Source organism: Salmo salar, chromosome ssa29 (assembly GCF_905237065.1).
Source record: "Salmo salar chromosome ssa29, Ssal_v3.1, whole genome shotgun sequence".
NCBI classification, from domain to species: domain Eukaryota; kingdom Metazoa; phylum Chordata; class Actinopteri; order Salmoniformes; family Salmonidae; genus Salmo; species Salmo salar.
The window spans coordinates 15,516,486-15,541,257 of NC_059470.1; the positions used below are offsets into that span (position 1 = coordinate 15,516,486).

A 24,772-nucleotide genomic window follows, 5' to 3' on the forward strand; every position below is an offset into this window, starting at 1 on the left:
CACATTTTGCAATATTCTAAGTAGATAGCCCGGCATCACAGGGCTAGCTATTTAGACACCCAACAAGTTTAGCCCTCACCAAAGTCAGATTTACTATAAGAAAAATGTTATTACCTTTGCTGTTCTTCGTCAGAATGCACTCCCAGGACTTCTACTTCAATAACAAATGTTGGTTTGGTTCCAAATAATCCATAGTTATATCCAAATAGCGGCGTTTTGTTCATGCGTTCAAGACACTATCCGAAAGGGTAAAGAAGGGTGACGCGCACGACGCGTTTCGTGACCAAAAAATTCTAAATATTCCATTACCGTACTTCGAAGCATGTCAACCGCTGTTTAAAATAAATTTTTATGCCATTTTTCTCGTAAAAAAGCGATAATATTCCGACCGGGAAATCGTGTTTTAGTACAAAGAGAGAAAATAAAAACATGGTGTCGCCCCGTGCACGCGCCTCAGTCTGATGGTCCTCTGATAGAGCACTTACCAAAGGCGCTAATGTTTTTCAGCCTGGGGCTGGAATTACATCATTCAGCTTTTTCCCGGGTTCTGAGAGCCTATGGGAGCCGTAGGAAGTGTCACGTTACAGCAAAGATCCTAAGTTTTCAATAAACAGAGCCAAGAAGAACAAGGAATGGTCAGAGAGGGTACTTCCTGTACAGAATCTTCTCAGATTTTTGCCTGCCATATGAGTTCTGTTATACTCACAGACACCATTCAAACAGTTTTAGAAACTTTAGAGTTTTCTATCCAAAGCCAATAATTCTATGCATATTCTAGTTTCTGGGCAGTAGTAATAACCAGATTAAATCGGGTACGTTTTTTATCCGGCCGTGTAAATACTGCCCCCTAGCCCTAACAGGTTAAAGGAAAAAAGATTCTGCCAGTCTATGGTGAGTAATCGCAGTCCTGATGTCCAGAAGTTGTTTTCGGTCATAAGAGATGGTAGCGGCAACATTATGTACAAAAGAAGTTTAAAAAAAAGAAGTTACAAAAAACACGAATAAAAAAAATAAAAAACACAATCGGTTGGGGACACGTAAAATGTCTGCCTCCTTCTCCAGTGCCATTCAGCCAAATCTGAGTTCTGAAACCTGGACCAACAACTCCAGTTTCTGAGTAACAGCAGCAGCTAGCTAGTAGCAGGCTAGCAGCAGCTAGCTAGTTAATACCAGTATATGAGAAGCAAGCTACATGCAAAGGAAGCTAGCTAGCTAGGTATATTTTGCTATGGAAGGTTTTCCATATGGCTGAAGTCATCAGTGTAAACTAAATCAGAGCACAAATAAATAAGCTAGCGAACGTCCTTGGCTGCTATTATAGCACATTGCTCATCTAGCTACTCCGGAATGATACAGCCGAACTGGCTAGATAGCTACGTGTGCAGCCAGATGTTAGTTTCAGCACAAACACTGCTAACATTTCCTCAACCAAGACCAGCCTATCACAACTCAAACTGTTGCTGATAAAACAAATTGTCTTGCTAGGAAACAGTTGAATCTAAACCCAGCCAATGCACATTGGGCTCCCGAGTGGCACAGCGGTCTAAGGCACTGCATCTCAGTGCAAGAGGCATCACTGCAGTCCCTGGTTTGAATCCAGACTGCATCACGTCTGGCCATGATTGGGAGTCCCATATGGCGGCAATTGGCCCAGCGTTGGCCGGGGTAGGCCGTCATTGTAAATAAGAATTTGTTCTTAACTGACTTGCCTAGTTAAATAAAAAAAACATGCAAGTAGTGCATCGGCTGTGCATTGCAGTGAGTGTGCACATGCTAATTAGCTATATCAGCACACGAGACAGAAGACACGTCTTTGTTCAAGCATCCAGAACAAGTTCCAGCACTTACCTTATGATGCATTAATTCAGTACACCTTCCTCGGTCAATGCAATTTTCTTCATGTGATTTTAATCCGAATTTGCACTGACTGACCAACAGTGCCAAGTTACTTCTCAGTGTGTTCCCATTTTAAAATATGTATTTTCCAGACGTTGAAGTTAGGTTCATTTTAGCTTTTGAATGAAAGGTTAAAATAAGTATTTTCAGGAAGTTTTAAATATGTTTTTTTCAGACATTGCAAATTCGTATTTTCCAGACATTGAAAATACCTATTTTCCGGACATTGAAAGGTTTTTCTTCGGTTGTTGAATGTTGAAAACACTTTCTCTACTTTTTTTAATGTAATGTACTGCACTTTTCTGTGCTCTACTGCAGTGGTTCTCAAACCTCTCCTCGGTGGCCCCCAGATGTGTCACAATTTTGCTGTAGCTCTGAACTAGCTATTGAGATTCAGGTGTGCTAGCTCTGGAATAGATCAATTAAATGGAACAGCCTAGGGTCCCCATGGAGAGATTTAAGAACCACTACTGTACTGTACTGTGCTGTCCAAACTTGTGAAACATAGATGTCTATGATTGGTTCAGATTTGGCCCGTTTTCCCATCTATGTATGGGCCAAATCAAGGCCAGTCCAGATCGGACCAAATCTCAACCAAACATTAGACGTCTATGATTGATTCAGATTTGGTCCAGACGAGATTCCCTAAAAACAAGCCACTTGGATACAGCTACAACGTTTTTGTAATGCTCTCCTAATTAAGTAGCAGTTTAGGAGTATTCGATTAAGTTTAGGAAAAGGGTTAGCAAAAATGCTGCAAAAATGCTTTCCTAACCTGCTTTGAAAAGTCACTTGAATCATAGCGAGTCCTGTCCGTGGACATTGAAATCAAGGCTGGTCCGGACTGCACCAAACAAACGAAAAAAGACGTCCAAAAGACGTCAGCGTAGGTCCCCCTTTGTGGGAAGTAGCCATCAACTAGTAGAAACCTGGAGGGGGGTCTGGGGGTACTTCCCCTGATATATATATTTTTTTTAATTCTCCAAATGCTCACTAAGCCAACTTATTCAGTACTTTGAGAGTCACTTACAGGAACTGGTATTTGCTTAATGTAAAGCAGCTGTTGATATTCACCCCCTCCCCTCTTTAAAGGAAGAATCCATATGTTTTGCATAAAGACAAATAGACATGTCTATGAAGTAATAGCCAGGGCCCGTTTACAAGTGTTTTAATGATGCATTGTTTGTATAACGGCCGAAGAACTAACATGCGTATCCCAAAATACCACGTAGGGAACTTATTGAATGTATGAAGAACTTTCAATAAGTGCGTTGTCAGAGCATGTGTCGATACTGATAGGATCGAAAGAAAGGCAGTACTGCTCTCGGATCAGCGTTCTCCATTCATTAGATACTGATGATGGATCAGCTCCGAGAAAGAAAGGATCACCTATGGCAGCAAATATTGAGGCAGTTAATTCTAATGCTTAGGCTATGCACTAAATGGAATATTTGGAACATCATTGCGCACATGTTGTTAGGCCTACACATCATGAAATCGAGGCAAGAATTACAGACAGTAGCCTACAATTAGAAAAATAAAACTCAATCGATTGAACTTGAAATTGATTCAATATGATTGAAATACAGTGCCTGCAAAAATACTTTTCCCACATTTTGTTGTGTTAGTGTTACGCTCTGACCTAGGAGAGCTGTGTTTTCTCTGTTTAGTTAGGTCAGGGTGTGATAGGTGGGTGGGCATTCTATGTTTTTGTTTTCTATGTTTTGGCCAGGTATGGTTTCCAATCAGAGGCAGCTGTCTATCGTTGTCTCTGATTGGAAGCCATACTTAGGCAGCCTGTTTTTCCTGTGTTGGTGTGGGTAGTTTATTTCCGTTTTGTTAGTATACCTGACGGAACTGTTGGCTGTCGTTTTGTTGTTTTTGTTTAAGTGTTTTCATTAAAGTGAAGTATGAGCACTCTACACGCTGCGCCTTGGTCCCCTTTATACGAACCTCGTTACAGTTAGAGCTTAAAAATTATTCAATGGAGATGTTTTGGTCACTGGCCTACACACAATACCCCATAATGCCAAAGTGGAATTATGTTTTTTCAAATATTTACAAATTAAATAAAAATGAAAATTCAACCCCTTTGTTATTACAAAGCTAAGTTCAAGAGCAAAAATGTGCTTAACAAGTCACATAATAAGTTGCATGGACTCACTCTGTGTGCATTAATATTGTTTAACATGATTTTTGAATGACTACCTCATCTCTGTACTCCACACATATTATCTGTAAGGTCCCTCAGTCGAGCAGTGAATTTCAACCACAGATTCAACCACAAAGACCCGAGAGGATTACCAATGCCTCGCAAAGAAGGGCACCTATTGATAGATGGGTAAAAATAAGCAGACATTGAATATCCTAATGAGCATAGTGAAATTATTAATTACACTTTCAATACACCCAGTCACTACAAGGATACAGGCGTCCTTCCTTACTCAGTTGCCGGAGAAGAAGGAAACCGATCATGGATTTCACCATGAGGCCAATGGTGACTTTAAAACAGTTACACAGTTTAATGGCTATGATAGGAGAAAGCTGAGGACAGATCAACAACGTTGTAGTTACTCCACAATACTAACCTAATTGACAGAATGAAAAGGACGCCTGTACAGAATACAAATATTCCAAAACATGCATCTTGTTTGCACCAAGACACTAAATACTTCAAAAAATGTGGAAAAGCAATTCACTTTTGGTCCCGAATACAAATTGTTATGTTTGGGGCAAATCCAATTATTGAGTACCACTCTTCATATTTTCAAGCATAGTGGTGGCTGCATCATCATATGGATATGCTGGGGAGGTTTTCAGGGGGGGGGGGGAAATGAAACAGAATGGAGCAAAGTACAGGCAATATCCTAGAGAAAAACCTGCTTTCCACTCGACACTGAGAGATTAATTCACCTTTCAGTAGGACAATAACCTAAAACACAACGCCAAATCTACACTGGAGTTGCATTCCAAGAAGACCATGAATGTTCCTGAGTGGCCAAGTTACAGTTTTGACTTAAATCGGCTTGAAAATGATGGCAAGACATGAACATTGTTGTCTAGTAATGATCAACAACCAACTTGACAGAGCTTGAAGGATTGTCCAAATAAAAATGTGAAAATATTGTACAATCAAGGTGTGCCACCATCTTAGACTTACCCAGAAAGACTCACAGCTGCAATCGCTGCCAAAGGGATTCTAACATGTATTGACACAACGAAATGTAACACAACAAAATGTGGAATAAGTCAAAGGGTATGAATACTTTCTGAAGGAACTGTAAATGCAATCAATTTTATCCCACTTTGTAACACAACTACACACAGTAGGCATAAGTCTACTGTATGTAGCTTACTGTATTTATATTTGAATGCAGTCATCTCGGTTTTCATTTGAGGCATCTTTTTTACCCTTTGCTTGTTTATAACAATTGCAAAGACATTGGCAATTTTAGATTTTAGTAAACTTCGTTGTGAAGTTATCGACGGTCACAGAGGGACAGATAAACATCTTTATTCTAGGTTTAGCAGAGATCTTCTATGTATGAAGTGGGCAAAAAAGCATCTAATGACCCAGTTATCTGTTCTACGGGTGGTCTGAGGCAGTCGATAAATAACGAGTGTTTTCAACTTTAGTAAAGATGGTTTTGGGAAACAGCTCTGAGATGTAACCATGTGCCTACAAAGGTTTTAACGATGAACTTAGCCTTAAGATGCTTTTAGGAAACCGGGCCTTGGACAATAAATCGTGTGAGACAAAACACATAATTTGAAGCGCAAATTACATTTTTGAAAGTTACTTTTTGCATGTGGAAATATTTTTGATAATTTTGTATAATCACCTTTCAGTGTAAAAACGATTGAAATTAAAAACAAAAAACAATGTTTTCAGTGAGAAGTAGGCAGGGGTCTGAAGCTGAAAAAGCAAGGAAATTCACATGAGCACCACAATGCCTACACCACCCATGCTCTACTAAACAAGTGTTTCTGAGCTTACTGTATGTCAATGTTACATAGGTAAGCTAATGGTTACAGAAATCAGGAATGGCGACATGCTCTATAGACCTCTATATGAGTGACTGTGTCCAGCACACCACCCTGTTGTTATGTTGGGCACCTACTGACCAAACAAGTATGTTGGGAAATATATATTTTTCCTCAATGACATGTATTGCTAAAATAAATGTTTAAGAACATACAGGCAGGCACCACATTACTACATTACAAAACAGCTTGCTCAGTCAAGTATGATGGCCCTTTAAGTATAAAAGCAAAGCTTGCTTTCATACAATAAAAAAGCTTGAAAAGGTAGTGGAATGGGATTAGTGGATTCCAATACTTTAACTTGTATGCGATGCAAATCACATTATTGTGGGAGCACCTCTTCTAATAGTATGAATTAGGCTGTTTGATCTCTATGGGTGTAATTTCCTCCTGTCCTCAGGCTGTTTGATCTCTATGGGTGTAATTCCCTCCTGTCCTCAGGCTGTTTGACTACCACGGCCGGGTGGCCCCACCCCCCAGGGCGGTGATCCCCTTGAAGCGCTCCCGGGTCCTGGCTCCATCCACACGACGTGGGAAGACATCCTTCCCCATCAAGACCACCTCCTCTTCCTCCTCTTCCTCCAGACCACCCACCTCCTCCTCCTCCTCTACCTCTTCCGGACTCAAGTGTAGGTTCACCAACTGTTATACTGTATATGTGGCTGATTCCAATGTAGCAATACTAGGATTGGAAAATGATTAACACATATGGCTAACATTCAGCTAAACATAATAGATATTGTATCGTCGAATGTGAGGGGGATAAATAATCCAATGAAGCAGGAAAATATGTACAGACAGATTAAGTTGCTTAATATAGAACAAGTGTTTCACATTGGTAAACCATCTGAAATAAAAGAAGACTTACCAAGTGATTTTACTCTCCCTTAACAAAAGGAGCTGTCATGTCCCAACCTACCTCAGCACAACTTGCACTTTCTCTGCCGCTATAAAAAGCAATGCCGTTTCCAGAGACAACAGGAACGAGCAACAGCAATGTAGAGCGCAAACAGAACGCTGTATCCTTCCAGTCAGAAACGATTCGTCCATATCTGCCTCTGACCCACATTGAATCGTTTGATTAGCAAATGAACAATAAGACCACGTTTTACATTTAACGTGCTGATCAGAGTTCTGTGTTCCTGAACAGCAGTCTATAAGGAACGGGCTGTATAATTGGACTCAGTGTGTGGTCTGTACGGTTTCTGCTTCTCCCTTATTCAGTGCAGTGTTATCAGTACCCACAGCTTGCTAACGTCAGTCAAGGGGCTCTGATGCAGTGGACTTATGGAGGGAGCGGAAAAACATGTTTTCCTCCTTTTTTGGATAGACTATATTGATTTTTCTCCAAGCCGGGCATCACGGTTCTATATCTGGTAGCCACAGTCGCTAAAGTCAGAACCGTGAGAAATTGCTGTTTCTATTGACGTAGATGGATTGGGAGCAGGCTATGATTTGGGTAGGTGGATCTATATAGTTTGTAGGGGCTGTGGTGCATAACAGCCATTCAGATCCTATGTAAGCCATAGCTGTCAAAGACAAGGCCTAGCAGACAAATGGACTAATATTCACAGTATTGACCTCTTTGTCCTCTACAATTCAATAGAGATAAGCTCTGCATACGACAACAAAAGTAATGCCAGTGGCAAAACAGACCATATTGTTCAGAGCATGCTGGAGATTTCCCTAGCGCTCTATTTGACTTAAAGCTATCCAGGGTTTGAAATGACTTCGGTAAAAACAATCTGAACTCTCCTTGTCTAGTGCAATCTTCATCTTGCAGTGATTCAAAGAGACCGTCGCTATCTCCAAGAACACATTCCTCTCTATGGGTCATCGTTAAGTCCCAGAATAAGATCCATCCATCCACCCCATAGAAATAGAAGAGACTATGTTGTATTTCTCTGTAATGCTGAGCTATCAGAGGGTGCTGTTGATGAAATTATGTTGGATTAGGCTGGGTATGTTTGGAGTCTCTATATCTGTGGCTCGTGTGGCTTATAGCACAAAGGAACAGGGCCTGAAGTCACTGATAAATTAGAAATGGCTCCACACTTTCTTATCATCAAAGGACAACTATAGTAAGTTGCCCAAAGCATACGCAGTTGTTGTTGACTGTTGAAATAACAAATTGCTGTGTGTGTGTGTGTGTGTGTGTGCATGCATGCATGCGTGTGCGTCTGTGCCTGTGCGCGCGCCTACCAAAAGCATTGAAGGAGGGAGACTTCATTGTATCCTATCACACCTCCTTGGCACCATTCTCTATCTCCACTATATCCTCTATACTTTCTATTTTCTCTGTCTGTGGTATGGTTGATCCAGAGCTCTCAACGCTCAAACAACAGAGTCCATGGCCTCTTTAGGGAATAACAGGTGGCTGGCTTGTGATTCCAATACACACGTTGACTCTGCATTGCATCTGAAGTAGGATTGCATACCAGACAAGCACAATGCTGCTTTGAATGGAGCGAATGCATTTACAAACACCACAGAATGCAAACACACGTTCTGTCCACACGTATGTCCTTACCGACCAATACTTTCAAGTACCCTCCACTTTAATTAAGATCAACAAGGGGTCATGTCACCTCTAGGGTCAGGTGCTTGTGGTTTGATGTTGGACTGGGCAAGAGAGACAAAGACCTCTATGGCTTCAACTGTGTCCAGGTCGTCATTGTAAATAAAGTTAAATAAGTTAAACTGATCAGCTAGGAAAGGGGCAATAGAAATAAGTTCCACCAGCCATATCTGCTTTCCCTAGAGATAAGGCTCTTTCTCCTGATCTAACAGCAACACTGTATACGCTTAGAAAAAAGGGTCCAAAAACGGTTCTTCTACTGTCCCCGTAGGAGAACCCTTTTGGTTCCAGGTTGAACTCTTTTGGGTTTCATGTAGAACTCTCTGTGGAAAGGGTTCTACATGGAACCCAATAGGATTCTCCCTGGAACCAAAAGTGTTCTACCTGGAACCAAAAAGGGTGCTTTAAAGTGTTCTCCTATGTGGACAGACAAAGAACCTTTTTAGGTTGTAGATAGCACCTTTTTTTCGAAGAGTGTAGGACATGTCCTTGGTGAAAAAGTAGAGGAGAGAACAACAGCAGGGAGCTTAATGATGTGCTTTTGTGTAATAAATCAATGTTTTAACAATAAATAGTGGCTACAAAGCACCATGAGATTGCACATAATGAACATTTCTACAACATTTATCAGAGGCTTCTGATTCGGCAACTAAAGCCCCAGAATTAAGTAATGGGAATGCTTCACACAGCCACTCATGCGTCCTCGTTCTGACACTGACCAGCTTTGATTGGTGTCAAAGTCCATTTTCTTATATCAGACTTGTGCTGTCTGTTTTTCCCTATTTTGACAGTTGTCAAATTTTCAACCATAAAAAAATTGACAACTGCACCATATAGATTGTAGAATGTTATATATATATATATATATACACATTCTTTCAACCAATAGAATGGTATAAATTCTTTCAACCAATAATGTTTATATATATATATATATACATACATACATACATACATACATACATACATACATACATACATACATACATACATACATATATATATACGTATGCATATATATAGTATGCCCCATACTGTATATGGGGCATACAACCATCCCAGCTCGGCAGATTTTTCTGCGAAAAGAGAGAATCATTAGATCATTTGTTTTGGTACTGTCTATGTACAGTAGCTTGTTTTTGGTCACAGGTCCAGGTATGGCTGAAGAATTCCAACATTTACCTGGAGCTAACTCTGCAGATAGCACTGCTGTGTGATATGAAAAGTCATAGTCAATCTATCAATGATATAATAATACTCTTAGCATAAATGTTATCTTTAATTTACAATCTTTAGAAACTATGAGAATAGAAAGGTTCAGAGCTTTTGTTGAACTTCAGAGCACAGTTCAAAAATATATGCCTGATAGAAATCGAAACTGAATGGTGTTCAGAGAGAGATGGAAGGGGTTGAGTGGAGCTGAAGGGTGGGACTAAAAATAAGAAGATAACTAATGTAAATTATAAACTGGGTGGTAAGGCACCTCGGGGTTTGTGATATATGGTCAATATACCACGGCTAAGGGCTGTGTCCAGGCACTCCGCTTTGCATTGCGCCTAAGAACAGCCCTTAGCCGTAGTATATTGGCCATATACCACATCTCCTCAGGCCTTATTGCTTAAATATACAGTGTCCGTAAAATGAATATAGGTTCAAAACTTTTGTGAAACAGCACAGTTGGAAAATATGTGAAAAATAGAAATCAAAACTGCATGGTCTTCAGGGATAGATGGGAGGGGTTGAGGGTAGCTGAAGGATGGGACTAAAAATAAACAAAATATAACAATTGTAAAATATACTGTGTCTGTAAAATGTATATAGTATGTATTAGCTGGAAGTAGAAGCCTAAGTGTTGTTGTCCCTTAGTTAACACCAATTAGGGGAGGGGTGGTAGGGTTAGTTGAAAATAATAAAGGAAGATATATTTAAAAAATATATATACAATAGCAGTGAAAAGTTTGGACACGCCTAGTTATTCCAGGGTTTTTCTTTATTTTTACTATTTTCTACATTGTAGAATAATAGTGAAAAAAATCAAAACTATGAAATAACACAGAATCATGTAGTAACCAAAAAAGTGTTAAACAAATCAAATCACATTTATTTATATAGCCCTTCTTACATCAGCTGATATCTCAAAGTGCTGCACAGAAACCCAGCCTAAAACCCCAAACAGCAAGCAATGCAGGTGTAGAAGCACGGTGGCTAGGAAAAACTCCCTAGAAAGGCCAAAACCTAGGAAGAAACCTAGAGAGGAACCAGGCTATGAGGGGTGGCCAGTCCTCTTCTGGCTGTGCCAGGTGGAGATTATAACAGCACATGGCCTAGATGTTCAAACGTTCATAAATGACCAGCATTGTCAAATAATAATAATCATAGTAGTTGTCGAGGGTGCAACAAGTCAGTAACACAAGAGTAAGTGTCAGTTGGCTTTTTCATAGCCGATCTTTGAGAGTATCTCTACCGCTCCTGCTGTCTCTAGAGAGTTGAAAACAGCAGGTCTGGGACAGGTAGCACGTCCGGTGAATAGGTCAGGGTTCCAGCAGGTCTGGAACAACAGGTCTGGGACAGGTAGCACGTCCGGTGAACAGGTCAGGGTTCCATAGCTGCAGGCAGAACATTTTGAACTGGAGCAGCAGCACGGCCAGGTGAACTGGGGACAGCAACGAGTCATCAAGCCAGGTAGTCCTGAGGCATGGTCCTAGGGCTCAGGTCCTCCAAGAGAGAGAAAGAGAAATCAAAATATATTTGAGATCCTTCAAAGTAGCCACCCTTTGCCTTGATGACAGCTTTGCATACGCTTGGCATTCTCTCAACCAGTTACCTGGAATGCATTTTAATTAACAGGTGTGCCTTGATAAAAATTAATTAGTGTAATTTCATTCATTCTTGATGCGTTTGAGACAATCAGTTGTGTTGTGACAAGGTAGGGGTGGTATACAGAAGATAGCCGTATTTGGTAAAAGACCAAGTCCATATTATGGCAAGAACAGCTCAAATAAGCAAAGAGAAATGATAAACCATCATTACTTTAAGACATGAGAGCAGTCAATCCGGAAAATTTCAAGAACTTTGAAAGTTTCTTCAAGTACAATCGCAAAACGCATCAAGCGCTATGATGAAACTGGCTCTCATGAGGTCCGCCACAGGAAAGGAAGACCCAGAGTTACCTCTGCTGCAGAGGATAAGTTCATTAGAGTTACCAGCCTCAGAAATTGCAGCCCAAATGAATGCTTCACAGAGTTCAAGTAAGAGGCACATCTCAACATCAACTGTTCAGAGGAGACTGCGTGAAATGGGGCCTTCGTGGTCAAATTGCTGCAAAGAAATCACTACTAAAGGACAGTAATAAGAAGAAGAGACTTGCTTGGGCCAAGAAACACAAGCAATTGACATTAGACCGGAGAAAATCTGTCCTTTGGTCTGATGAGTCCAAATTTGAGATTTTTGGTTCCAACTGCCGTGTCTTTGTGAGACGCAGAGTAGGTGAACGGATGATCTCTGCATGTGTGGTTCCCACCGTGAATGAGTAGGTGTGTATACATATATATATATATATATATATATATATATATATATATATATATATATATATATCTTTATTTTTACTACACTTTTTTTGGTTACTACTGTGTTATTTTATAATGTTGATGTCTTGTGTCCAAACTATTGACTGGTACTGTGTGTGTGTGTGTGTGTGTGTGTGTGTGTGTGTGTGTGTGTGTGTGTGTGTGTGTGTGTGTGTGTGTGTGTGTGTGTGTGTGTGTGTGTGTGTGTGTGTGTGTGTGTGAATGGGGCATTGGAAATGATGCAGAAAATTACATTGATGGAATCCACAATCTATCAGCAATATTAAAGCTGATCTACCCCCTTAAAAAATATATATATATATAATGTTCAACCATCAAGATAGTGAAGCAGGATATAATTTTTTTAAACCCGGAATTCCTAGTACTTCCAGCGACTTAAGTATACAGCCTAATGTGTACTGTACATCAGAGAGATGGGCCTGCGCAGAATTAATCTGACGTCCGTCAGATATGGTTTATTTGGTAGGCCTATTTTTTAAGTGGATGTGATCTGCATTTCAAAGTCAAATCCCATACTGTGGTTGAATCCCAAATGGCACCCTATTCACTACCTGGTGCACTGCTTTTGACTTGAGGCTGTGGTCAAGAGAAATGAAATATATTGGAAATAATGTGTCATTTGGGATGCAGGCATTTTAGGTTGGCCAATTCTTACTTCAGCGTCTTTGGTTATGTATAGTGTAAGAATGCAGCCAAATAACATTTGACCACACCTCCACAAGTTCACAAACATCATGATGCTTATCAGTTTAGTTCTATTTTTATATATCTGTTTGAAATACATTACTTATTCACATAAGACAGAATTTATTCTATATTTATCAGCTTATTGTTATTATTAGCTTATCATATTTGAACCATGCAGTGCATTAATTTATTTACTGTTCATTGTTTGTTACAAAGACCTGGGTTAAAATACTATTTAGGGTATTTCAATTATTAAAAAATATATTTGGAAGTAAGTATCTGGATATTTTTTATTTGACAAGACAAGTTGAGTATCGGAATGTATTTGGAAATATACTTGGAAAGTATTGGCATGTATTTGAAAATACTCAACACTGACTCAGATACACTCCCATGCATTTAACCCAGGTATTTGAAAATAGTATTTGAAATAAGTATTTGAAAACAATTTCAAATATTAGTATATTTAAATGAAATTATTTGAAAATACTTTCAAATACTTCCAATAGAAGTAGTTGATTCTGCCACATTATTTAAAAATACTCAAATACACAGAAAATGTATTATTTAAATAACAAATAATGAAATACACATGTATTTGAACCCAGGTCTGTTGTTACATAATGTCAAAATGGCATCATCCCCTTTATGTTGTCTTATTATGTTCCCAAAAAGTAATCAGAAATTATAAGGAGAGAGGTTAGCTACAGCCACTAACGCAGGTAATGAGCAGGAATCAGACATCATGGTGGATGTAAGCCATGAACTAATCTCCTAATTGAAAGCAGTGGTTTCATATTTGGAATAGGAGAACTGTACACGGTCGGATAAATTGATATGTTCACCCCTGGAGAAAATGTAATTTGGCTTGATGATAGAATGATAGGGGGGTCCTGGGGTACGATCAGATGATAACATAGTTCTGCGATACTCGGTTTATGAAAATGAATCGTGGAGTGGTGTTTAAAAGAAAAATTATCTTGTAAAATAAACCCACACTATGGTATAATAAATCGATTTATTGTCTGTTTGTGTTTTTGATTATGTCTCAGCAGTGAAGACGGACCAGCTCCAGACCATTAAACGAGAGCTAACTCAGATCAAGATAAAGATCGACTCCCTGCTGGGTCGCCTGGAGAAGATCGAGAAACAGCAGAGAGCCGAGTCCGGTGAGGGGGGAGGGGGAGGGGGGACAAAGAGGGTAAGGGTGTCAGAGAGAAAGAGAGGGCAACGGGGGGAGAGAGAGATAGAGACGGAAAGAGAGAAAACATGTCAAAGAGAGAGAGGACAGTCTCACAGCAGGGGAGGTGAAGTAGAAGAACATTTAAAGCTTGTTCAGATGTTAAACACATTTTCACCAAGACTGATTAGTATGATGGCAGGAATCTCAATTGCAAGTCTCTCCTTATCCCCTCAGAGTAGCTAGTCAGCATCTTGTTACTTTTTGTCACCAGTTGTTACTTTGGTCTCATTTCTTTGTCCTCCTCTCACTCTTTCTTTCACGCTTTCTCTTCTTTTCACGTTTTCTCCAGAGGCTCAAAGAAAGTACGAGGACAACTGTGACTCTCTCCATGAGGAGTCTGTGTCGGAGACAGCTGAGAACTCCGGGGAGGAGGCTGGCAACAGGGCACTGGATGTCGAGGCCGGAGAGATGACCGACGGGGGCGAGGATGACTACGACGAAGAGGGCAGCCATCATCTGGTAAGGGAAATGGGTGATGAAAGGGAGCCTGGAAGAGGGTCAGGGGAGATAGTGGTTTTAGGATAGGAGATTTAAATTGGGCACACCAGTCTTGCCCTTAAGAAAGTTAATTCTGACGAATTATTCAAGGCTCAAGATCTGAAAAGCAGTGTGAGGTTGCTCATGAGTAAATGATGAGTGTGCCACCACTGACAGTTTCTCCCTGACAGCCAAACTCAAGTGAAGGCGGTGGCAGGTCCCTGTTCATACACACACAAACGCACGCACGCGCGTGCACACACACACACCCCACACCACACACACTGTGATGGGTTGTAATTAAAACAGGGCGCTGCAGACATACCAGGGGGACTTGGAGGCCTGTCTTAACCGGTCCAAATATGAAAATGAAGATGGAGTTGCTACTGAGGGAACTGAAAGTGTTCTTCAAAGTCACCATTTTATACTCTATAAAGAACTAGACTGAGGGAAAAACGAAAGTATTTTTGACAACTTCTGGAACAGCTAAGATGACAGCTACAATTATTGATCCCTTCAGTCAACAACTCACCTTATTGATATTTCTCACAGTTATTATCACAAATAGAATGCTATTTGAGCATGTCATTTTCCTAAAGAATTATATGATCCCTGTTGTGTCACTAGAGTCTTGCTCCTCATAGAGTAAACATTATTTCAAGTTCAAGCAGGAAGATCAAAGGAATTATCTGTGTGGTTCATCTGTGGTTCAATGCCACCATGCTTTCCCCATTATGCGATATTTATGACCCATTATAAAATGGAGCGGGTGCATGCCGTCCAAGAGCTAAGCCTTGTCTTCTCGCTAATAGAAGAGATTATTTTTCCCAGCGAGTGTGTGGGATATTTATTTGTTTCTTCATTCAAGGTCATATTGATCAGATATGGTGGTAATGTGAAATGACCCAGGACATTTTTTTTTTCAAGTTGACAGTACTCTCCAACAACTTGGAAAAACCCTGATTTAAGTTCTGATTTGAGCAGGGTTTGTTTTATAGCTGATTACATTAGAACTGCCAAAATTGGATTTTAAATACTGATGCATTTTGTCCTTTTCTTTTCAGATAGAGAACCATGTTTCTGACATTGACAACTGAGAACAGGTAATAATTTGGAACCAATAAACTTTTGAAAATTATATAATCCAAGCTTGTTTCGTCAGTCATTTTAGGTTCTCTAACGTTTTCCTTTAGTTTCATGAACCTTAGTAAATCACAAATGACACAATTATTGGAGTTTTTCTTTAGTCCTAGATTCAACCAGATCAAGCATTAACCCGCGGTAGCGGACACACACATAGCTGGTATTTTGGCGATGTCGGAAGTGTAACAGCGTTAGAGCTGTCAAATCGGTGAGCGGTTGCGTTTGCTGTCATTGTCACAAAGCCACACCCATCCCACTCGCATTAGAAGTTCAGAATGAGAAAGTGTAGGCTACTGAGAAATAATGACACTCAAATTGAAAAACATTCAACGAAATTACGAGGATCTCTATAAGTCTAACCGAGGTGCAGATTACATCTCACATTCCAGTGTTCAAACTTGTAAACAAGGCTGCATGAGATTTCTCTAAATGCGACTCTGTGCAGCCAATGACAATGTCCGCTTTAGGTTTAATGCCAGGAGCCGCTTGTGGATTTGACAGCTCTAACGCAGTTCCACCTCCGACACCGCCAAAACAACTGCTATGTGGAGGTTGGCTCGCGCGGATCTGATAGAATCTAGCCCTTAATCTTAACCATCACCAAGCATCGACTCATCAGTCATGTCCTAAAGTAAAAGCACTGTGACAGACGTAGGGCCAGTTAGCTCCAGTGAAGGGCAGCTAATGCAGACACTGACAGAGAGCGTAGTAATGGAGTTGCAATGGGCCAGAACTGGCCACAAACAACATTCATCTCATTTAATAGTGTGGAAGTGGAGAGACTGAATGAATGGCAGGGCCCGAGGAAAATTGTTTCTTCTCGCCTGTCGTCCTCTCAGGCTCAGGGTAATGACCAAGGAAGCCACATCATCACTAGGCCTAGCATGCAGAGTTATCCTAGCAGGGCTATTTAGTAGTATTTATGACTTCTGTCCAAATGATGCTACATTAATCCAAAGTTCTCTTAGAGACTGGCTGATAGATGAGATCACTAGCCTTGATGTAGACTAGAGAAAATGTTCTATTTATGGTTGTTACAGTATTCATTACTTTTTATTATCATTGAATGTGTTGTCTTTCTTTGGTTTAAGGTTGATGGAGGAAATGTTACATGGGAGATCATATGTAAAGTACTATGTTGGCCACATATGGTGTTAAAAGTCATAGCATATGGCTGTAATGGACAATGCCAAGTTATCTTTCTCTTTATCTCTCTGCCTCTCTCTGCCTATCCATTCATCTGGAGAGCCAATTCCCTTGCTCATCCACATATAAAACAGCCATATGTCACACTGCCATTTCCCATTTCCTTTTGATATGTTTGCCACTTTCAAATTCAATCAGTGGCCCCATCCATATGCAGCGCAACCTCAGAGCGCAGGCTTTAAAAATACCTAAAACACTTAAAACACAAACTGTTCTGCTAAGACATAAGACTGTTCTCTAAAACACATAAGACCAATTACAATGGAGGGAATAGCAGCCGTTTTACTGACTCCTGACCAATTATGCTATTTTGTGTATTTTTTGGCACTGATCTTATCTTTTTTTGTGCATAAAGTTTCCACCATAATTTCCTATGACCAAAAAGAGCTTCTGCATATCAGATCAGCTATCACTAAAGTTGATTTGGATGAAAACTTACACTTCAATGAATCGGAGGCAAAGGACATATTGATTATCCCGGACCAGGCCCAAATCCCCAACACTTGGAGGAGGCGGCGCTATAGAGGTGGGATACCTGTGCAATCACTGGAGAATAAACTGGACGAGCTCTGTTCGAGACTATCCTATTAATGGGATCTGAAGAACTGTAATATTATATGTTTTACCGAGTCCTGGATGAATAAGGACATGGAAAATATAAATCAAGCTGTTTTTTCAATACATCGGCAGGACAGAACAGCAGCTTCGGGTAAACTCAGTTTCTTTGTTAACCACAGCTGGTGCGCAATCTTTAATATCAAGGAAGTCTCGAGGTCCTGCTCGCCTGAGTTAGAATACCTCACTATTTTCCAAGTGAGTTTTCATCTATATTTTTCCTAGCTGTCTATTTACCAGCACAAACCGATGCTGTAACTAAGACTGCACTCAACAAGCTGCATAGGGCAATAAGCAAACAAGAAAATGCTCACCAGAGGCGGCGCTCCTTGTGGCCGGTGATTTTAATGCAGGAAAACTGAAATCCATTTTACAAAATGTGTATCAGCATGTCACCTGTGCAACTCTAGATCACCTTTACTCCACACACAGAGATGTATGCGAAGCTCTCCCTCGCCCTCCATTTGGCAAATCTGACCATAACACTATCCTCCTGTTTCCTGATTACAAGCAAAAACTCAAACAGGTAGTGGTCCATTGTAGTGGATGCTAAGCGACAGGACCATTTCACTAGCACACTGTTCTGGGATTCATCCGATGGCATTGAGGAGTTTACCACATCAGTCACTGGCTTTAATAATAAGTGCATCTACGACGTCATCCCCACAGTGACCGTACATGTCCCAACCAGAAGCTATGTATTACAGTCAACATCTGCATTGAGCTAAAGGCTGGAGCTGCCGCGTTCAAGGAGCAGGACACTAATCTGGACGCTTATAAGAAACCCTGCTATGCCCTCCAATGAACCATCAAACAGGCAAAGCGTCAATACAGGACCGAATCCTACTACACCGGCTCTGATGCTCGTTGGATGTGGCAGGGCTTGCAAACTATCACGGATCACAAAGGGAAATCCAGCAACGAGCTGTCCAGTGACTGGAGCTTACCAGATGAGCTAAATACCTTCTATGCTCGCTTCTAGGCAAGCAACACTGAACCACGCATGAGAGCACCATCTGTTCCGGACGAATGTTTGATCATGCTCCCCGTAGCCGATATGAGTAAGACCTTTAAACAGGTTAACATTACAAGGCCTCAGGGCCAGACGGATTACCATGCGCTGACAAGTGTCTTCACTGACATTTTCACCCTCTCCCTGACCCAGTCTGTAATACTCTCCCTTTGCCCAAGAATGCCATGGTAACCTGTCTAAATGACTAACTACAGCTCAGCGTTCAACACCATAGTGCCCTCCAAGCTCATCACTAAGCTAAGGACCCTGGGATTAAACACCTCCCTCTGCAACAGAGATCAGAGATCTGGAAGTGTGGTGCCAGGACAACAACCTCTCCCTCAACATGAATAAGACAAATGAAACGGAGGGCCAAGCATGCCCTCATTTACTTCAACAGGGCTGTAGTGGAGCGGGTTGAGAGCTTCAACTTCCTCGGTGTTCACATCACTAAGGACCTATCATGGTCCAAATACGCCAACACAGTCATGAAGAGGGCACAACAATGACTCTTGCCCCTCAGGAGGCTGAAAAGATTTGGCATGGGCCCTCAGATTCTAAAAACGTTCTACAGCTGCACCATTGAGAGCATCTTGACTGGCTGCACCACTGCTTGGTATGGCAACTGCTTGGCTTCCGACCACAAGGCTCTACAAAGGCTAGTGCGTACTGCCCAGTACATCACTGAGGCCGAGCTTCCTGCCACCCAGGACCTCTATACCAGGCGGTGTCAGAGGCGGTGTCAGAGGAGAAGGCCCTAAAACTTGTCAGACTCCAGCCACCCAAGTCATAGACTGTTCTCTCTGCTACCACACGGCAAGTGGTACCGGTACCAAGTCTGGGACCAAAAGGCTCCTAAACAGCTTCTACCACCAAGCCATAAAACTGCTGAAAAGTTAATCAAATGGCTACCCGGACTGTTTGCATTGACCCCATTGTTTTTGCACTGACATTCTTGCACTGGCCCCATGTACACTCACTGGACTCTACCCAAACACTGACACTCCAACATACACATAGTCACACACACAAAAACACACTTTCACACTCTTCACATTCACTGCTGCTACTCTGTTTATTATCTATCCTGATTGCCTAGTACATACAGTATTACCTCAATTACCTCGTACCCCTGCACGTTGACTCGGTACCAGTATGCCTTGTATATAGCCTCGTTATTGTTATTTTACTGTTTTTATTTGCTAATTTTCTTACTTTTTAACTCTGCATTGTTGGGATATGGCTCATAAGTAAGCAGATCACTGTAAAGTGTTGTATTCGGGGCATTTGACAAATAGCAAGGATTGGATTGAACATCACAGTGAAGAGCGCTAGATAGAATGTCTGGAAGGATTATGGAAGTTCTAGTCCCTACTCCCAAAAGGATCAACAAACTTCCCCAAATTCTAACTATGCGAGCATTAAGCACCGTGTAATAGTCCATTTTGCGGTATTATAAATAGTCACATTAATACAAAGGAAAGCCTGCGGCTATTTCCTGTTTTCTCATCTGCATTTTTGTCATTGTCATTTGTTTATATCTTCAGGATGAGGGAGCGGACATCTCTCCGTCTTCTCTACAGCATCAAGAGACATCCTCATCACCTCCTAGAGAAAGCAAAGGATCTCTGGGGAAGGAACCATTGTGTGGTGTAAAAACAAGATGGCAGTCTCCTTCTTTTCCATCTCTCTCTCTCTGTGTAGCGGAGACGTTGAACAACATTCAGATGCCCCTCTGTGCAGCAGTAACTATATGAATATGGCCTGCTGCTGTCAGAAAAAATATATTATTTTACTGCATCTGCCCTAATTCACTCCTAGATATTCAATTTGCAATTGTTTTCAAGAGACTGATTCAATCATATTGATGCTAGAGAGAGAAGAAAATACTCATTAAAATTGTAGGGGAGTGGGATATTTGTTGATGATAACTGTCATTCCCTTGAGTTATGTTCATATCTGTTTGTGTATGGCTTTTATTTTCAGTGCTGAACACAGTCAAAGAGGATCAGCGTTTACATTTTCGTCCTGTCGATTTGATCTGTTTTTTTCCCCCCATTTGGCCCGAAAGTAATAAATTATGATAGATCATGCACTATTGAGATCACAAATGTTTAGCTTTTTTAAGGATTTGGAAAGGTACAGAGGAGCATCAGTCTTACCCATGCATAAGCGATCGCTTTAGCGTAACTTTTGCAGATTTTTCCAGATTATCCATTTATCACATGCATGCCCTGGGGGGATGATCCATTCTTTATCCTGAACTCCTACCAAATTTCAAAGGGGAGAACGGGCTTCCTGTGATAGCCAGCCAACATCTGCTTTGGCTTCCTACCAGGGAACAGTGTCTCGCTGTAGTCGGCCCCGCACAGTTTGTACTACCCAGCATGTATCCCTCTGTAGGAAGCTGTGCCCTCTCTCTCCACACGGATCTGACCTGTACTCGGGAAAGGAGACAAGGAGAGAAACGTGTGTTCTTTTGCCTTATTTGAGCTCACTGCACCACCACCGCAGCACCACATGCGCAGAGGCTTCAAAACCTATCCGAGCAAAAATGAAAAGAGGGAGAATTATAGTGCTGTACTGTCACTTATCTCATCCAATTTAGAAAATCAGCCAAATTGAATAATTAACAGAATTGGTCCCAATGAACTAATTAGACTATTTTTAACTCATTATTGGGATTGGATGTTGAAATATTTTTTTCTGTTACTGAAATTAGTATTTTTATGTTGTTGATTTTGCTGATTTTTCATTGTTATTGAGTCACCTGATAGGTGAAACAGATTCAAGGTTTCAGATAACCTAAATAGAAAGAGAAGAGGATTATATTGATACACATTCTTGTACACTTTGTAGGTTGAGATTTCTCTGCTGAAAGAGGTGTTTGTATTTGGAGTAGAATTAAAAAGGTTCAGAAACTGCCTCTGCACAATAGTTGATTTTCGTACAATCCACACAAATTTGACTTCTGCTTATTAATATTATCACTACTTTTGTATTGTGGAATGTCTTTAAGAAAATGGTCATACCACTACCTGTTTTGATTTCACAATGATATATCCCATTCATTACTCTCAAAAACATAGTTTGAAATTCAATCAGGCCGTCACTGCAGTACATCCACACTGCAGAAACACATTGTCACTATACCACTCAAAGCATATTTTAAGTAGATAAAGTAATACATTAGATAATTATGTAGGCCTACTAGGTGGATCAAGAGAAATGCTCATTTTGATTCTATTGAAAGGGTTTTTAGCCTCGATGGTTCAGCAGTGTGGATTTATTGAAATGTAGGCTTTGATTGAATCCTTAGCAGACACCATTGAGTGGAGAAAAAGAGTCTCGATAGACCAATTATTTGGGTTTGTTTGTTTATTGACGGGTAATGCAATTAGTTATATGTCATGTTTTGCATACAAGGTCATCTTTAACTCAAATCTAACTCCATAATTTTGTCTGCGGTTTATGCTACTCTGCACCTTGCAAATCAAAGCAAACCTTGCTATCAAAAGCAACAAGTGTAATTTGGTGCCAGTGGAGAGGATTAACCAAAAACCATGGAAACATCACAGAGTTGGATATGATCTTAAAGCCCGGAAAATTAGATGATCGTGACCTTGTTGCAATTGACCCCCTGTGTTTAAAATAATACTGTACTTGGGTTGGGAGTGGAAAAGGGTATTTTAGAGATGTGCAATTAAAAAATATTGTTGCATAGAAATGTACATTTTTGTAAAGATATTTTTATGAATGGCATGTTTAATCTGTGTTTTTCATTTGAATGTATATGGTTGCAACTGTTGTATGGCTATAGGGTCCATTGCATAGAACATAATACGATGACGTGTCATTGAAAATAAAAGTGTTTTATTTGTTTTCTCTTGTCGATAAAATGTTTCTGATTTATGTCATGTAATTTGAATGACACACATTTTATTTTACTTTGAAAATAAATATAAACTGAAAGACAACTGAAATGATAATATATTGTCAATAATAATGCAGTTATTGATAGCTATTTACAATACATTATCTTTGTGTTAAATTTCATCACACATTTTAGATGTTCTAAATTCTCTTGGTAATGTTAAGGCAAACCTAGAAAACTATTATTAAATGGGCAGACCATGAAGTGTGTGCTTAGTGCCGTCCTTTCATTCTTTCTCCTCAGAAAGTGTTATCTAGATTCTAGACAGGTCACTGTATGAATTCACATTCCATACCCAAATAAGGTAATTCCTAGAACAACTCCAAATAGATGGGTTAGCTGACAACATCACGAAAATGATGCTCACCCTCAATGGGGCAGAAATTAGTGTGTTGTTGTGATTCTGGATGGCTAGATACTGTAGCTAGCAACAATGACAAGAAGCTGCCATGTAGCTTGTTTCAGCTAGTTTTATCTAGTTCGTGATACCATGTCTTGTTTTGAGGTGTTTTGACTGATGTCATGTCTATGCTATTTGATTTTGAATTTTAGGACCCCTGTATGTATAAAAACATTTAAATAAATTACTACTATAGCCCATAGAAACGCATTGAATAACTCATTCATAAATAGCAAAAAAGACAGTAATATATATATATATATTTCTAAATGTCTGTCCTATATCAAGGGGATATAAGAAAGCTCAGGAAATAGTTTGGGTTTTGGAGAAATTTAACAACTTTTTTGCCACAAAACTACCTCCATACTTCCATTCATTTCTATGGGTTACCGTCACACGAGTCCCGTGATACTTATAGGGGTCGTACATCAACACGGAGAACACCATCGAGTCTCATCTTATATGAGTTAGTAGGCCAAACCGTGAGTTAGTAGGCCAAACCCACCAAACCGTGAGTTAGTAGGCCAAACCGACCAAACCGTGAGTTAGTAGGCCAAACCCACCAAACCGTGAGTTAGTAGGCCAAACCCACCTCTTTAAGGAATACCTAGGATAGGATAAAGTAATCCTTCTAAAACCCCCCCCCTTAAAAGATTTAGATGCACTATTGTAAAGTGGTTGTTCCACTGGATATCATAAGGTGAATGCACCAATTTGTAAGTCGCTCTGGATAAGAGCGTCTGCTAAATGACTTAAATGTAAATGTAATGTAAATGTAAGACGTTTTCGTGAGAAGACTGATTTTCGGGTTGTCTCCTGGTCTGACAAACGTCGCTGTAGCTCTGCCATTTTGCACCGCAAATGCGGAGGGCCGACAGGCGGATGTGGGGGATTTAGACGCAGCCCATGCAAAAAAAAACAGATATCTCTAGCATAAACTGTTGGATTTTTTATGATGTTAATTAAATTGATGCACGGGTGCGTCAATGGACTCTTAAATCAAATCAAATCAAATGTATTTATAAAGCCCTTCTTTCATCAGCTGATATCTCAAAGTGCTGTACAGAAACCCAGCCTAAAACCCCAAACAGCAAGCAATGCAGGTGTAGAAGCACGGTGGCTAGGAAAAACTCACTAGAAAAGCCAGAACCGAGGAAGAAACCTAGAGAGGAACCAGGCTATGAGGCGTGGCCAGTCCTCTTCTGGCTGTGCCGGTGGGAGATTATAACAGCACATGGCCAAGATGTTCAAATGTTCATAGATGACCAGCAGGGTCAAATAATAATAATCACAGTGGTTGTTGAGGGTGCAACAGGTCAGCACCTCAGGAGTAAATGTCAGTTGGCTTTTCATAGCCGATCATTCAGAGTATCTCTACCGCTCCTGCTGTCTCTAGAGAGTTGAAAACAGCAGGTCTGGGACAGGTAGCACGTATGGTAAACAGGTCAGGGTTCCATAGCCGCAGGCAGAACAGTTGAAACTGGAGCAGCAGCATGGCCAGGTGGACTAGGGCCAGCAAGGAGTCATCAGGCCAGGTAGTCCTGAGGCATGGTCCTAGGGCTCAGGTCCTCTGAGAGAGAAAAAAAGAAAGAATTAGAGAGAGCATACTTAAATTCACACAGGACACCGGATAAGACAGGAGAAATACTCCAGATATAACAGACTGACCCTAGCACCCCGACACAAACTACTGCAGCATAAATACTGGAGGCTGAGACAGGAGGGGTCGGGAGACACAGGGCCAAACAGGCAGGACATAACCCCACCCACTTTGCCAAAGCACAGCCCCCACACCACTAGAGGGATATCTTCAACCTCCAACTTACCATCCTGAGACTAGGCTGAGTATAGCCCACAAAGATCTCCGCCACGGCACACCCCAAGGGGGGGCGCCAACCCAGACAGGAAGATCACGTCAGTGACTCAACCCACTCAAGTGACGCACCC

The 24,772-nt window shown here is 40.8% G+C and overlaps 1 protein-coding gene across 3 annotated transcripts in view; it reads left to right on the forward strand.

The window, feature by feature from the left end:
* The window catches only part of ralyl (RALY RNA binding protein like), a 149,922-nt gene extending 127,293 nt beyond the window's left edge, over positions 1-22,629 (forward strand). For 2 of the 3 annotated variants that reach the window (XM_014180970.2, XM_014180969.2), the window contains exons 5-9: positions 6,382-6,569; positions 13,848-13,964; positions 14,328-14,497; positions 15,580-15,618; positions 20,039-22,629. In XM_014180970.2, the coding sequence (XP_014036445.1) occupies positions 6,382-6,569; positions 13,848-13,964; positions 14,328-14,497; positions 15,580-15,612 (508 nt within the window). In that variant the 3' untranslated portion in view covers positions 15,613-15,618; positions 20,039-22,629. The remainder of the gene's footprint in view (positions 1-6,381; positions 6,570-13,847; positions 13,965-14,327; positions 14,498-15,579; positions 15,619-20,038) is intronic. The other variant, XM_014180971.2, reaches the window with a different exon arrangement.
* The last annotated feature ends 2,143 nt before the right edge of the window (positions 22,630-24,772 follow it).